Source organism: Haplochromis burtoni, unplaced genomic scaffold (genome assembly GCF_018398535.1).
Source record: "Haplochromis burtoni strain Fernald_Lab_line unplaced genomic scaffold, NCSU_Asbu1 Contig_25, whole genome shotgun sequence".
Taxonomy (NCBI): Eukaryota; Metazoa; Chordata; class Actinopteri; order Cichliformes; family Cichlidae; genus Haplochromis; species Haplochromis burtoni.
Window position 1 is genome coordinate 2,655,311 of NW_024582386.1, and position 14,409 is coordinate 2,669,719.

Below are 14,409 nucleotides of genomic sequence, written 5' to 3' on the forward strand. Positions count from 1 at the left end.
AACTGTGTGCTGTTTCTGTGTCAGACCCAGAGAAACTGACTGACTTTGAGAATCCCATCTGTCTGTTCTCACTCTACAAAATGAAATTTAAAAGAAATTTCAATATTTCTGCATGAGTCTGCATCTATGATTAAAGAATATTTTTCTTCAGATGTTTACAAGTCTCTTAGGATTTTAAAATAACTCCACAAGTCCAGTAAGTGTTGTTAACGTATTGTTATTTTTAAGAGAATACTGTTTACAACAATGGTATCGGAAACTATTATGATTTTATAAATGAATGGATGACAAAAATACCTATTTAGATTAAAAATGTCCTTATAATTTCAAAGTTTCATTCAGTAATGGTTGCTCATTCTAAAGCATGTGTGAAATACTTTATTATTTCATCCAAAGTTAAAACTGCGGACATCAGCAATTTGAATCTTTCACAATCAAGCTTTTCAAATGAGAAAAGGAAAACCCATTTAGGTAACTGCAGATTTCCCATGTTGGTTTTCGGTACCCGACCAGAAAAATATTGGATGCAACTTAGATAATTTAAATAGCTGCATGATTGTATTATGCAATTGCTGCGGCTGTAAGAGCAAAAACTGCTTGCATGAATGGGTGTGAATGGGTGAATGAGGCAAGTTGTGTTGTGAGTGCTCAAATAGAGTAGAAAAGCGCTATGTAAGAATCAGTCCATTTACTTTAAACATTACTATTTAATATATCATTATATTTAAAAAACAGTTCATTTCAAGCTCTTTTGATGCTCCATGTTTATATTTTAATGTTGGCACATAACTGATGTGGCTGTTGGTGAAAAATCAAAGTGTCTTTTGGAATAAATAAAAATCTTCCAGTGTGGCCAAAGCCAACTCAGTGCAAAACGTCTCATCTGGCAAAGACACCAAGCGGTCCAGAGAGATGTAGCTGGGCAGGGTTGGATCATACTGAGCTTTTCCGAGATACTCGAGGAAAAGGTGGCGCTCTCTGAGGCGCAAATACTTGGAATTGAGGACCTGGAAAAAGATGTCAGATACTGGAGTTAGAATTCCTCAAAACAGCCAAAGAAAATCAGTTCATAGTACTTTAAAACTTGAAAATATGAGCGCAAGAGAGACCTACCTGTGGGAACTTGGTGATAAGGTGGTGGGGTACTTTCATGGTGTTGTGGATGAAGTCAAATATCTCTGTCAGCTTCCTTTTATTGGCAGTCAGAAGTTTGGGCACAGCGAGAACTATGTTCTGGATCTCGTTTCTCTTAAAGCCAAGCTCTATTTCACACACCTGTAGAGTAAATCAACAAAATCTACTGAGAACAACACATCTAAAAACTGACAACTTCTAATAATGTCTCCTGTTTTTCCTGTACCTTTAAGTTTTCTTTAACGGGCTCCAAACTGCCACACAGTAACCTGGGAAGACGAGCTACAATATTCCGTGTCTGGGGAGAAATGCAAAACAACCTATAAGCTGTAATAACACACTATAACAAAAGCATAATAGCACGGCTCATATCATACATCTCCTATCATAGCTGCATACATTGTTAGCACTGAGGCTAAGTTGCTGCTGATAAAAACCCAATCTGTTGTCCAGCCTGTTCACGCTGAAGTTGAGCAGATAAGGAGCTCTGGACACCATGGACGCAACCGTCTCTGAACTGAAGTTCTTTGACTTGAGGTAGTTCACCCTTCACAAATGAGAGAGAGAGAACACTCATAGGGTCATAACAGTAACACAACACATGAACACAAATACCTCTTTTCCAGCAGAACCTACTCAACTCAACTCAATTTCAGAAGTTTTCTATTACAATCAAGTACCACCTAATGTGCGTGGGGTCATTACAGCGACACGGCTGAAAGGCCATTGACATCACATATCGTTTCACTTCACATCGCTTGGAACCCCGGCCAAGAAGGTCCTAAAGTATATGAGTAAGTTCAATAATGAAGATCTATGGCCTCACATCCGTCCACTTCCAGGTGCTGCCGGATAAATCTAAACTTTATCACTTCCACTTTCCCCACACTGTTGAGCCATTTCTGTCATCACTGGTCTAGTCCAATCACCTTCTTCCGGCCTTCTCCAGGCCAATCAGCATTTACGCTGCTTGGTTTAAACCTCACTGCCCATCCGTTTTTCTTCTTCCCAGATGTCATAACACAACCCACCTCTTCCTCATCTCCAGCTGTCACCATTCAAGCTCCATTCAAGCCACCTTCCTCTCCATCACCAGCATTTAGGCTCCGGGGGGTCCTGCTATTCTCTTTCACGGGTTCCGTCCTATTCTGACCCCTTGAACCTGGACTGCCAAAGCTCACTGTATCACCTCCATTATGTAAAAATGGCAAAACATTATCTTGGATTTCACTTTGAGTAAGCTCCAGGGAGGTAAATCTAACAAATAAGCAGATGGTGAGGGCCAATAATTTTAGTGTGGCCAAAAAACTCCATAGTTCCAGCTGTTTCCACTGAACGTCCTCCATCAGCCACCTTAAGACAACACAGCTAAACCTCACACTGACAGCCTGTTTCTGGTTTACTAATTCATGTGGACAATGTCCTGAACATTAAAAACAACAACGAGCATCCTCATCATCATGCTCCTGACCTTCGGGCTTTCATACTATGCAGACAAGGTCTCATTACAAGTGATGAGCCTCATTATGGGTCAGTACGACACAGAGGTTGTTGTCTGCTCTTTGTTCAAGTCTGAGGTTAAATTGTTAAAAAAAACAACAACAGGTGCTCAAAATGGGACATTACATGAGCAAAAAAACCCAAAACAACAACAACAACAAAACATCTCCAGTGCCCTTAAAGTGGTCCAGATGTACAAGAGAAGATGACTTTTAGAGGGAGATCAGGCAAAATCAAAATCAGATACGATTTTTTAAATTTCATGGGTTTACTTAATCACATCAGACACATTTATGTTACAATAAAGATCCTCGACATGTAAAGCTTTTCATTAAGATGCCTTTGAGCTACCTGGCCTGTAGGTTTTCCAAACTCTCAGTGAGAATGAAGGGGTTGTGTGAGATAATATAGCCGAAGCGAGAGTCCTCCACGCCGATGTCTTTGAGAAACAGTAACCGCGGGGTCACATCTGTGTTGAAGTTGAGCCTCAGCAGCATGGAGCCTACATTAGGCCTTTGTTCCAGCTTCCACAAGTTCACCCCTGCAATGAGAAGGGGTGGGTGAATGATTAGAAATAATAACATTTGAGTTCAGATTTTGAAGATGAGGTTTTACTGTGATTCCAAAGTGGTTATTTTGATTACCTAGTTGTACCAACTTGCTAAGCGTCTCAGACTTATCGACATAATCTCTAAGAGTGGTGGAGGCTGGAGGGATGGCAGAGGGAACAGATATACTGATGGCCTCTTCATCACTGATCTCTTCTAAAGCTGAAGGCTGAGCCACAGGATCCAAATCTGCTTGATAAAGAAATTACAGATGAGCAGATTCCAACGTGATACAAAAAACCCTTTAAATTAATGAACAATCACAGCAGCAAACTACTACCTACCTAATGATATATGACTATTTTCAGTAGTTAGTGCAGCATCTCTGGTTGGTAACAGTGAGGTCTTGTGTGCTCCAACATTAGTTCTTGACAGCTCTTGTGTATTCGTGCCTTCCTTTGCCTCGGTTGTCAGATATTTAGCTGCTGAGTCACTGTAGAAGCAAATCTGTTGTTTCCACCTCAGTCTTGTCAGCGTTGTTGCTGTTGTGTGATTCCCCCTGATCGATAATCCACTAATAACTTTTGTTGGTACTCTTGTCACCTTAATCCGCTGCTGAACCCGAGTGTAATACTGCCAGGTACTGCTCACCGTCTTAGAGTAAAGAGGACCTGTGCCTCTTAGACACAGCTGTGCACAAGTAGAGGCCATGGTTATTCTGTAAGAAATGAACATGACATATTTTAGAGGCATACCATGCAACATACAGTAAATGGTAAATGGCCTGTATTTATATAGCGCTTTACTAGTCCCTAAGGACCCCAAAGCGCTTTACATATCCAGTCATCCACCCATTCACACACACATTCACACACTGGTGATGGCAGCTACATTGTAGCCACAGCCACCCTGGGGCGCACTGACAGAGGCGAGGCTGCCGGACACTGGTGCCACCGGGCCCTCTGACCACCACCAGCAGGCAACGGGTGAAGTGTCTTGCCCAAGGACACAACGACCGAGACTGTCCAAGCCGGGGCTCGAACCGGCAACCTTCCGATTACAACTCCCAACTCTTGAGCCACGATCGTAGTGGGAAAAGGTCTTCAGTCAATTGTCATTCCTTTATATTTTACTTTCAAGTAGCCAGACTTTCTTGTAATTTTTAAAGTGGTCTTGAGCAACAGTTCTCCAGGCTTTCTGAAGGTCTTTCACTTTGTTTTCTTTGGACATTTGCTGCTTTTTCACCAATTTTAAGCCAAGTTGTTTTTATCTGGCCTTCAGAGAAATGTTTTTATTTCCCTCATTTTAACACGGACAAACGAATCCTTCCACCATAAAAAGGCAGATGACTCAAGGGAACCAGTGTTGTGTCTACACATTTTAGGTATGTCTCAGCATGGTTTGCAGTATGCCCTCACAAAAAAATCTGAGGAAACTGGACAAAGGGGGGGACCTGTCGTGTCACTAAAAAATTGCCAATTGCAAAAGTGCTTGGGTGCAGTCCTCTAAAATCTCAACTGGCACTGTGCATCGGTTAAATGTTGATTGGTTGACAAGTGGGCCAGAACTGGGAAAGGATCAACAGTGGAGTTCACCACTGTCACGGTCAGCCTTGCTCATCGTGATGGTGTGTTTTTCAAAAACACAAAGATGAAATGCTCGTGTCATTCATATTTACAAAAACCGTAAGTCACTAATATATACTTTCCCCGGATTAGCTAGCTATGCAGATAGCTCGGTTAATGATTTGCTAGCCTACGAGAGGCTAGCTGGACACGGTTACATCGTTGTATGCTAGCAGAATAATAATTCTTTAAATCCAGCGTCAGTTCATAGAGTGTTGTATTACTCACTGTTTATGAATTAAAGCATTTTCTTCACCGTCTTGCAATGCCAAGTATTTTCACGTGCGCGCTAACGGAAGTGCTTCACGTAAACGTCACTTTATGGGACGTGCCACAACGCCGTGTTTTTACGCATACCTGATGTCTTTTTTTATATTTAGCAGATAAAAAGTGTCATACATACAAAATTAAAAACATAACATAACATTACTACAGTTAAAAAAATGCACTGCTGTAGTTTATAACGTTTGCTCTGGGGAGTATTACAAAACTCTTTGGCATACCACGCCCCTACGATCAGGCTTGGTTCAGTCCGTCTTCAAGGTTCCTGATTGTTGGTCTGTTTTAACATCACCCCTCATAATTTCACAACTTTAGTATTCACGGATAAATTTGCATCGGTAAAGTTCAGGAGGAGGCATTTGTCTCAGCGACATGGCAGCTACGATTGGACCCCGAATACCGAGGAAGGACGATGCGAACTATAACTTACATTTCCGAATGATAAACGAGCAACAAGTGGAGGATATCTCCATTGACTTCTTCTATAAGCCGCACACCATCACTCTGCTGACAGTCACTGTGCTCAGCCTGATGTACTTTGCCTTCACCAGGTAGATAACAAGCTGAAATTGTACGTTGCTGTTTACAATTGTTTTAAAAAGCTTCATGTTTTAGTTCACACCCGAATTTGTGCCGTGACAGGGATGATGAACACACAGATAACAACCTCCGTGTCGGTTTGTTGGTAGTCGTCTTCTTCTTCTTGGTCATCAGTGTCCTGGCCTTTCCTAATGGTGAGTTAATAACTACTCATAATAACATTCCTTTAGTGGATGGTCGAGTGTGATAAAGTCACCGTGTGGATCTGAAACAGTGGATTCATTAGTACTGCTTTGATGATTAATTACTAGTTTAATCGCTTTTACGGAGTTACTACTTTTCTGGCTACAAGTATTTTCAGTTTTTGACTTTTGGTTGATTGAATTAGGTGACTGGAAAATATGAAATCAAATCTGTCAGTTTTTCTCATTTTAAAAATATGGTTCGATCTGCCTGTATTCAAATATGTCAAATATGTCATCTTAGGCAGACCAGAATAGACTTGATTAAAAAATAGATTTTACCCACGAAATAACTAAATATGATTAATGACTGTAAGAATATGTCTTAATTTATTAGTATATGTATACTTTATGTTATAAACTACCATTAAAGTGTAGCTTTAAAATAAATGTAGTAAGCTCTTTATAGTTTGTTAACTAAAGCTAGAGACTCAGGATTACCTGTTAAAACTCAGTTAGCTGTTTAATCAGATCGTCATACCTGTATTGTTGTATGCATCAGAGATGTGGGGCCATAAAGACATTTCATTCATGGCCTCATGGGTATCTTTGTTTGTCTGAATGCAGTTGTTTTTAAGTTGCAAATTCAGAAATCGGCTTGTATATTTGATTGAGACCAAATGTATATAAGGTGGAGAAGTGTGTGTATATATATATATTTATTTATTTTTTTTAAGATATTACTGTGCAAAAAAGACATTGGATCTGTATTTTCCATGATCACTTTATTATAAATGGTACAATCACCTTATGATGCTTTCTATTTCAGGACCCTTCGTTAGGCCACACCCTGCAATATGGCGAATGGTGTTCGGTGGGTGTTTAACTTTTCTGCTAAGATACAGTTCTCATGTAGCCTTATCGTCACTAACTCACTTTTCTCCTGTGTTGGGTAGGTCTCAGTGTGCTCTACTTCCTGTTTCTTGTCTTCCTTATCTTCCTTAACTGGGACCAAGTGAAGACTCTAATGTACTGGCTGGACCCAAACCTCCGCTATGCAAAACGGGAGGCTGATATCATGGTAAGTATAGCTTTGACATTTTTTGGAACCTGTTGAAGTGAAACTTAAAATCCTCTAAAGCCATTTTTTGATAGCTTTAGAATAATCATGCCGCATACTTGTTTTATTTTTTCAATAAAGTTTTATGATCTATGTAGTGATGTTCTTACATGCTCCATAATATGATCTATTTGGAGAATCTGCTGACCAGTGAATACACACTTCTGTAGTCAGATTTCAGTAAAATAAAGTAATTGTGGTAGCAGTAAAGATGTAATCAAAAGGAGGGATCAGCATGATTGTTAGCATTGTTACTGTTGTTTTCTCCCTAACAGGAGTATGCTGTAAACTGTACAGTGATAACGTGGGAGCGCATCCTGAGCCACTTTGACATCTTTGCGTTTGGCCACTTTGGAGGATGGGCCATGAAGGCTTTGCTAATCCGCAGCTACGGCCTGTGTTGGACCATCAGCATAACCTGGGAACTCACTGAGGTAACATTCATGTGATCTCTGCATGACAGCAGGCTTGATCTGCCTGTATTCAAATCTGTCATAAACATGCTGTATATTCACAAAGCGGGGAGTCTGCAAGGTCACAGAAGAGTAATTATCAGTCATTTGTAGTAATCCAGCTCATGCGAGAGAATGACAGTGCTTCAGATTATTCTGTGCAGGGAACAGGGATTGTTTGTCTGGGAGACATTTATGACAGTATAATAGCAGTAGGGGCTTTTTGCACATAACAATAGCTGTGGTCTTGACTGTTGCCAAGGAGTGGAAGTCTCAGCAAATCCACCCCATGGTCTGAATGTACAATGCTCAGACAAACTGCAACAACACAAGAGCGAAATGTTAAATCTTACAACTGGAAAAAGTCTGAAGGGTTGTCAGGAGAAAGCCTCTGCGCTCTAAAAAGAACGAATATTTACGTGGCAACATTCTTACCTTGCAGAAAAAATGAGTTCATATTCAAAATTACTATCGCCAGAAGAGGCACGGCTTTCCAAAGTGTTTCCATGGGAATGACGATGGTTTAAAAATAAATTACTAAAAGCTCTCAGGCTCATATAATGCAGAAGAGCTAAATATCTTTTCCCTTGAGACACCCACTGTGGCTCAAGTGGAAAAAGACTAATTACAAAACTACAATAAAAGTTATTCTTTCTTGTGAAAAGAATAACCCCAGATGAGGAGTTCACTGCAACAGAAAAAAAAAAGATTCTCTAGCATCCATGGGATACTGTTAAGAAATTATACTGTAAGTGATGACATCCAGAAATGATAGAAGTCATGTTTAATGAAAGTTGAGAACATGTAAGATACGATAAGATGAGATAAGGGTCAATGGAGTTTGTTTAAAGTAGAGGGATTGTGGACGCAGCACACCAGTTCGTCGTGGTGAAGAGATAGCCGAGTGTAAGAGTGAAGTGTTCGGTGTTCCCTGGGATAAGTTTGAGGAAATTAAGAGGGGGCTGTTGGGAGGCCTGGGCTGGGCTGCTCTGCCTAGGCTTAGCCTTCGTGACGCGTCCCCAGATAAGCTGAAGAAAATGGAAGGTTAACGCTTAGACCTTTCCATTTTTCCCATTTTACATATTTTGTTTTCTTTATGTGCATTTTTTGTTGTAGTTCTGAACATTTTGTAGCTTATGGTGTTTTGGAAAACTGTAACCGCAGTCATTGAGGCGGCCCTGAACTCTTCTGTATATTAAAGTATTCTAGAGTCAAATGTGAGACCATCTGTCTGAGAGATAAAGCTTGGCTTAAACTGGCTCATACAACAGGACAAGCAGAGGAACAAATCTAAAACAGAACGGCTGAAAAGGAAAATAATCGTTGTGTTGCAATGGCATGGCGAGCTGTGCATAAACATATGCCCGCAAACCTCAATGAAGGAAAGTAACACTACATAGAAGACTGTGTTAGAATTCCTCGACAATGTTGTGTGAGACTGATGAAAACGAGTAGTTCCAGTTATTGCTGCTGAAGGTGGTTCAACAACCTGGTGAATAATTTTTGCATACTACTTCTGCATTTTGACAATTTTTTAGTTCAATAAAGAATAACGCAGTATAAATTATTATGTGTTGTTATCCATCAGTTTATATTTAAATGATTTTGGAACCCGATAGGGACCAGATGGACTTTGTTCTCTTATATAAACCTTAGAACTGTAAAAAGCAGTAATTTCTATTTCGCTGACTGTATATTAACTCATGTCCCATGTTTGGTCACAGCTCTTCTTCATGCACCTTCTACCAAACTTTGCGGAGTGCTGGTGGGATCAGGTGATACTCGACATACTGTTGTGTAATGGAGGAGGCATCTGGCTGGGAATGACCGTCTGCCGTTTTCTGGAGATGAGGACGTATCGCTGGGCCAGCATCAAGTCAGTATTTTCTTCTCTTTTTTTCCCATATGTAAAAGAATTGCCATGAACATTAGAAACAGCTGAAACAATCTAATAATATGATAAGAGATATAATATGTGTAAGACAAAGTTGTCTTTTTAAATTCCTAAAAGCCAAAAAAAACCTCTAAAACCTTTATCAATAAACCTTAATCATTCAACTTCTTGTTTCCCTTTTTGTTCTCAAATGATTTACATTCAGAGATATTTTTCACATAATTGACCACAGGGAGAACAATTGGTTTCTTTTTGTTCACCTTGAATAATGTTCAAATGTTTAATGTTTCAAACATGAGTAGATCTCTGTATTATGAGTGCAACCCTGACACAATACACTGTTTCTGTCCAGGGAAATCCACACTACCACAGGGAAGATAAAGCGAGCTGTGCTTCAGTTCACTCCAGCCAGCTGGACCTTCGTGCGCTGGTTTGATCCAAAATCATCATTCCAGAGGCTTGCAGGCATTTATGTCTTTATGATCCTGTGGCAGGTAGGGGGTACCGTGATTCAGAAACACAAACTCAGTTCTAAAAAGTTTGGGTGCTTCGTAAAAACTAAAAACAGAATGCAATGATTTGCAAATCTCATAAATCTATATTTTATTCACAGTAGAACATAAAAAAAGATATCAAATGTTTTATTTATGCCCAAAAATGCAAAAATATACAAAATGAACAAAAAAGACAGGACCCTTAGAAGAGGTCAAATGAATAAAACTAAACTAAAGCCAAAAATAGCAACTAAACATGTATCCACACTAACTGCTCAACAAATTTAAATAAATAAATAAAAAACCTGACCTAACACGCAAAAAACAAAGGCGAAACTAGTGGCTCAGATGTATTTTTTAGGGAAGGCCTCTCATATTACAGCGAGACAATGCTAAACACTGCAGACAAGAGCCTGGCTTTGGTCTACCCGCAGTCCAGACCTTTCACAAACTGAAGACATTTGGAGCATCAAGAAAGAAAAAAACTAAACAAAGAACACCCAAGACTGTTGAGCATCCTACATCAGATAGGAAAGCTATCCTCGGTTCACTGACGTTTACAGACTGTTGTTAAAAGTGTGTGGATGGTACACAGTGGTACACATGGAGAAACATTTTTGAGATAAAAGAAATTAAAAAACCTTCACTTGTTCTTAAAATGGCCCATCTTCTTAGTTTGATATATTTTCCTTGTTTTTGGGGGAATTAAATATGGGTTTATTAAATAATTGCATTTTACACACCTTCCCAAGTTTTTTGGAATCGGGGTTGTACTTGCAAAATAGCGAGCCATTGATCAATTCACTAATGTGTCCGTTGAATAGCGTTCATTTGAAGAATCATATGTTCAGTAATACCCTCACTGTACATAAACAACACTTCCTGTGAAATCCTCTTTGTCTTACACATCTTTATTTCCACAGCTGACAGAGCTGAACACATTCTTCCTCAAGCACATCTTCGTCTTCCAGGCCTCTCACCCTCTCAGCTGGTGTCGTATCCTCCTCATCGGAGTCATCACTGCACCCACTGTACGGTATGATTAAACCTTCGAATTTACATCACTTATCAATCTTTGAGCAGTGGTAATTACAATGTTATGCGGTCTTATTCAGGTTGTACCAACTAAATACACGTCTGTGAGGATGCTGTGTTAATGTTTGCTTACTGATTTTGGGGTTTTGGGGTTTGTTTGTTTTTTAGACAATATTATGCTTACCTGACAGACACTCAGTGTAAGCGAGTTGGCACACAGTGTTGGGTTTTTGGGTGAGTATCTTTTTTTTTTACTGTCAATTTAAGCATTTTCTTTATCTAAGAGTATCTTCAGATGATGTTTTAAAAAATGTAAAAATGTAAAAATTGTAGCTAAAGCCATAGCTTGTCCATTTCCTTTGTCATTATGTAAAATTGGCTTGAATCTTTTTTTATTAGTTATTTGCATGCTTTGCAGAAGCTGTCACCGCACTGGTTTTAACAGAGCAAATTCAAAGTAACATTGTAACAAGTGTCACATACTACTCATCTAATTCTGTTTATGGTTGAAATCTGTTGTTGAACAGAAACATAAAACAAAGCTTTCACTCATTTTCAACCAGAGAGTAAATGGACACTTCCTGCTACTGGCGCCAGCTTAACCATAATCAAATCAGGCCACGAAGCACGGGTGTCAAGCTGTCGCATTAGACTACAGTTTGAATCTTTATTTAATTTTTTTATTTAATTCATTTTTATAACAGTGTAGCTTCATGTCAATTGAAATTCATAACATCATGTAGTCCTCTCAGACACAAAGGTGCTGATGTCCTTAGTCTGCTCCGGTTACTATAGCAACGAGACCGGCACACTCTCCGTCAGCAACTTAACGCTGATGCTGCTCTCTTGTCTGAGGTTCACCCCTGCAGTGTAACCTTTAAAAGTGAAAGAGTTTCCCACTGCACAGTGTGCTGAATGAATATCAGTTATGCTTCTTAATACTGTGGGAACAGTAACATGGACAACATCCATTTAGAGTCTCATGCATCAATAGAGGCATTTTAGCGCAGTGTAAAGGCATGGCCAAGAGAGGGGGCCATTGTTGAATACAGATGTCTGTTTTTGAATCATTCAGATCCAACACATCATTTCTGTTCTATTCTCTATTTCTCTTTAAGAGCCATCGCTTTCCTGGAGGCGCTTGCTTGTGTAAAATTTGGTCATGACTTGTTTTCCAAGACACAAATTCGCTACGTGCTCCTGTGGCTGCTGTGTCTGGTAAGAAAAGACAAGTGAGCATTTATAATTAAACGATATGTGTCACCTACAGTAATTGATTATTAAAACAGATTGAAAATAAGTGATTAATAAGGTAGATGTTGCATCTGATGCGCTGAACAAATATTATCTGTGGTTTTTACAGGAGTAGCAGGTTATATTTTCTTTTTTCTTTAAGCAGACTCATTTTTTGCATACTTTTCCTTCCAGGCACTCATCACGCTCCTGTGCTTATATGGGATGGTGTGGTATGAGCAAAAGAAAGTGAAGGTGAGATGGGGCCTTGGGCTGCTTGCTTACTTAAATGTTTCTAGAGGTTTTGGTTTGCTTGTGATAGTAGAAACCTCCATCTGTGGAATAGAACAGAGGGATGTACTACAAAGAAAGCTTAAGAGGTAAAACCTAAAATCCCAGTCACACACAGCAGGTATCACAGTGGTGGTTATCAACCTTTCTGTTAAGCCGGGCTTTCTGCTTCAAGGTTATGTGTACATTTACATAAAAAGGGCCGTTTAATGTTTCACATGACGCTTCTTCTGCACAAAGTGATCTCTTTCAGTGCCAACTACTCCAGTCAGAGATTATTTTCCGATGATGATGATGATTAAACAGTATATATAAACGACAACAACATATAAATAACACAAAGTTAAATAGCTTTAAAATTTGACTCTCGTCAATACATCAAGTTTATTTTAATACTGAGTGAATCTTAGTGTTGCTGTGTAAGCATCCGAACCCAATATAAAAACATTTATATTAATTTTTTCCTCCATCGCCAACTGAACACATGCAAATCCCAGTAAAAATGCACTGCTTCAACTTTTTAGCTGCACGTTCGGTGGTGTTAGTAAGCTACAGCTTAACAAGCTGCACATATTAGATGTATTTACCCAGCAGAGGATCTTTATCACATGGATATGATGTTTAAAAAAAGAATCAGTGAAAAGCATTTCTTGATTATTTTAAATTAAAACTCTGCTCCTGACCAGGTTATGTGTGCAGCATGAGTTACCATGGTGATTTAGCCAAAACAGAGTCACTTTCTTGACACAGAAAACTTTGACTTTAACCTCGATATAGCTCACTGTGCCATTAATCTCCCTTCACGGTGCACCCCTCTGGCGTTAGCATTAATGTCAACAGTTAACTGTTTCTAAGTGCCCTGTGTGTAAGCATGGCACAGCACCACCATTAGAATATGACGGTGAGCATGGATGCAGAAAACTAGGACTCTGAAACCGTCTGTATATTTTGAACCAAGCCAGAGCAGTGTTTTGAGCGAGTGAGTTGTACAGACTGTTTGTGTTTGTGACTCTGGTTTTCTTTTTGTTGGCAGAGAAATTCTCTGCAAAGGCACGACTGCAATGACAGGAGTGTTATTGACTCATGTGGTTTCATCACAGATGGTGCTGCAGGTCAGTCTCATAACATGCAGATTGATGACAACGTTTCACTAAACTCCATCTCAAATGTTTATCATGTCTTGTGTCTCTTTGCTCCACAGCTCAGGAATATTCCTCAAGAACTGTGCAGCCTGCAAAACGGAGGAGAGCTGCAGGCAGGAACAGATTTGTAAATGGTCAAGGAGGAAAGAGACAATAAGCAACAACTGATACTGAATATTTGTGACCTCTGTGGAGGAGGATGAGGAAATGATGCGCTTACCAAGAGGAATACAGTATGCACTATGTGGATGGATTTAATTAATATTGTAAGTTGCATCATTGGTGCAATTAATCCCCAAAAAGTAGATTCCAGAAATCATATCGGTGTTACTTGATAAACCGTTTGAACTTCTAAAGGTGTGGGAGGCCAGAACACGACAGCAGGCTTAAAGTTTGATTGAATTTCTTTTCTATTAAATGTCAAAGACGTTTCTAAATAAACTTAAGTAATGAGGTAATATGTGCTGGAGTTTGAGAGAAAATGGTGCCTTATTTGGACTGTAACAGCAGTCTGTGTCATTCCACAACCAATATTGTTTTTAAACACTGGAATAATGTTGTCAAGTGAAGGGTGTACCAACCAGTCCACACCCACCATCCTGTACAACAGTGGTCCCCAACCCCCGGGTCTCAGACCGGTACCGGTCCGTGAGTTGTTTGGTACCGGGCCGCGAGAGTTGAGGCTCAGGTGTGAAATGTATGGTTTTCAGGGTTTTTATCGGTTTTCAGCGTTATTTTGTTATCGTTTTTAATCGTTAACTCGGTTTTCTTGGGTCTTTTCACGCGTGTTATAAATAAATCTTTTTTTCAGTACCGGTACTAGTTTTATTTTGTTGTATTTATCCGCGACACCTTAAAGGCCGGTCCGTGAAAATATTGTCGGGCATAAACCGGTCCGTGGCGCAAAAAAGGTTGGAGACCGCTGCTGTACAACACT

The 14,409-nt window shown here is 39.7% G+C and overlaps 2 protein-coding genes across 2 annotated transcripts; one reads left to right on the plus strand and one right to left on the minus strand.

Annotated features, from left to right (window-relative positions):
• Window positions 1-687: 687 nt before the first annotated feature.
• Window positions 688-5,156, minus strand: mterf3 (mitochondrial transcription termination factor 3). The gene is made up of 8 exons (XM_005917459.2): window positions 5,036-5,156; window positions 3,527-3,900; window positions 3,279-3,431; window positions 2,986-3,175; window positions 1,534-1,681; window positions 1,361-1,432; window positions 1,114-1,275; window positions 688-1,007 (listed from the first exon to the last, which is right to left on the minus strand). Exons 2-8 carry the CDS (start codon window positions 3,891-3,893, stop codon window positions 813-815), a joined length of 1,287 nt encoding a protein of 428 aa, XP_005917521.1. The 5' UTR covers window positions 3,894-3,900; window positions 5,036-5,156; the 3' UTR covers window positions 688-812.
• Window positions 5,157-5,331: 175 nt separating this feature from the next.
• ptdss1b (phosphatidylserine synthase 1b) lies at window positions 5,332-14,179 on the plus strand. The gene is made up of 13 exons (XM_005917458.3): window positions 5,332-5,640; window positions 5,732-5,823; window positions 6,641-6,685; window positions 6,768-6,892; window positions 7,207-7,365; window positions 9,108-9,259; window positions 9,630-9,771; window positions 10,695-10,807; window positions 10,975-11,040; window positions 11,925-12,024; window positions 12,235-12,294; window positions 13,364-13,442; window positions 13,532-14,179. Exons 1-13 carry the CDS (start codon window positions 5,462-5,464, stop codon window positions 13,627-13,629), a joined length of 1,410 nt encoding a protein of 469 aa, XP_005917520.1. The 5' UTR covers window positions 5,332-5,461; the 3' UTR covers window positions 13,630-14,179.
• The last annotated feature ends 230 nt before the right edge of the window (window positions 14,180-14,409 follow it).

Excerpts from the sequence above, each read along its gene's own strand:
- mterf3 (XM_005917459.2), bottom strand. The coding sequence starts at position 3,893 with ATGGCCTCTACTTGTGCACAGCTGTGTCTAAGAGGCACAGGTCCTCTT. Across the intron at positions 3,432-3,526 it reads AAATAGTCATATATCATTAG|ATTTGGATCCTGTGGCTCAG; the intron begins GTAGGTAGTAGT and ends TTTATCAAGCAG. Across the intron at positions 1,682-2,985 it reads TTGGAAAACCTACAGGCCAG|GGTGAACTACCTCAAGTCAA; the intron begins GTAGCTCAAAGG and ends TCATTTGTGAAG.
- ptdss1b (XM_005917458.3), top strand. The coding sequence starts at position 5,462 with ATGGCAGCTACGATTGGACCCCGAATACCGAGGAAGGACGATGCGAAC. Across the intron at positions 9,260-9,629 it reads TATCGCTGGGCCAGCATCAA|GGAAATCCACACTACCACAG; the intron begins GTCAGTATTTTC and ends GTTTCTGTCCAG. Across the intron at positions 13,443-13,531 it reads CATCACAGATGGTGCTGCAG|CTCAGGAATATTCCTCAAGA; the intron begins GTCAGTCTCATA and ends TTTGCTCCACAG.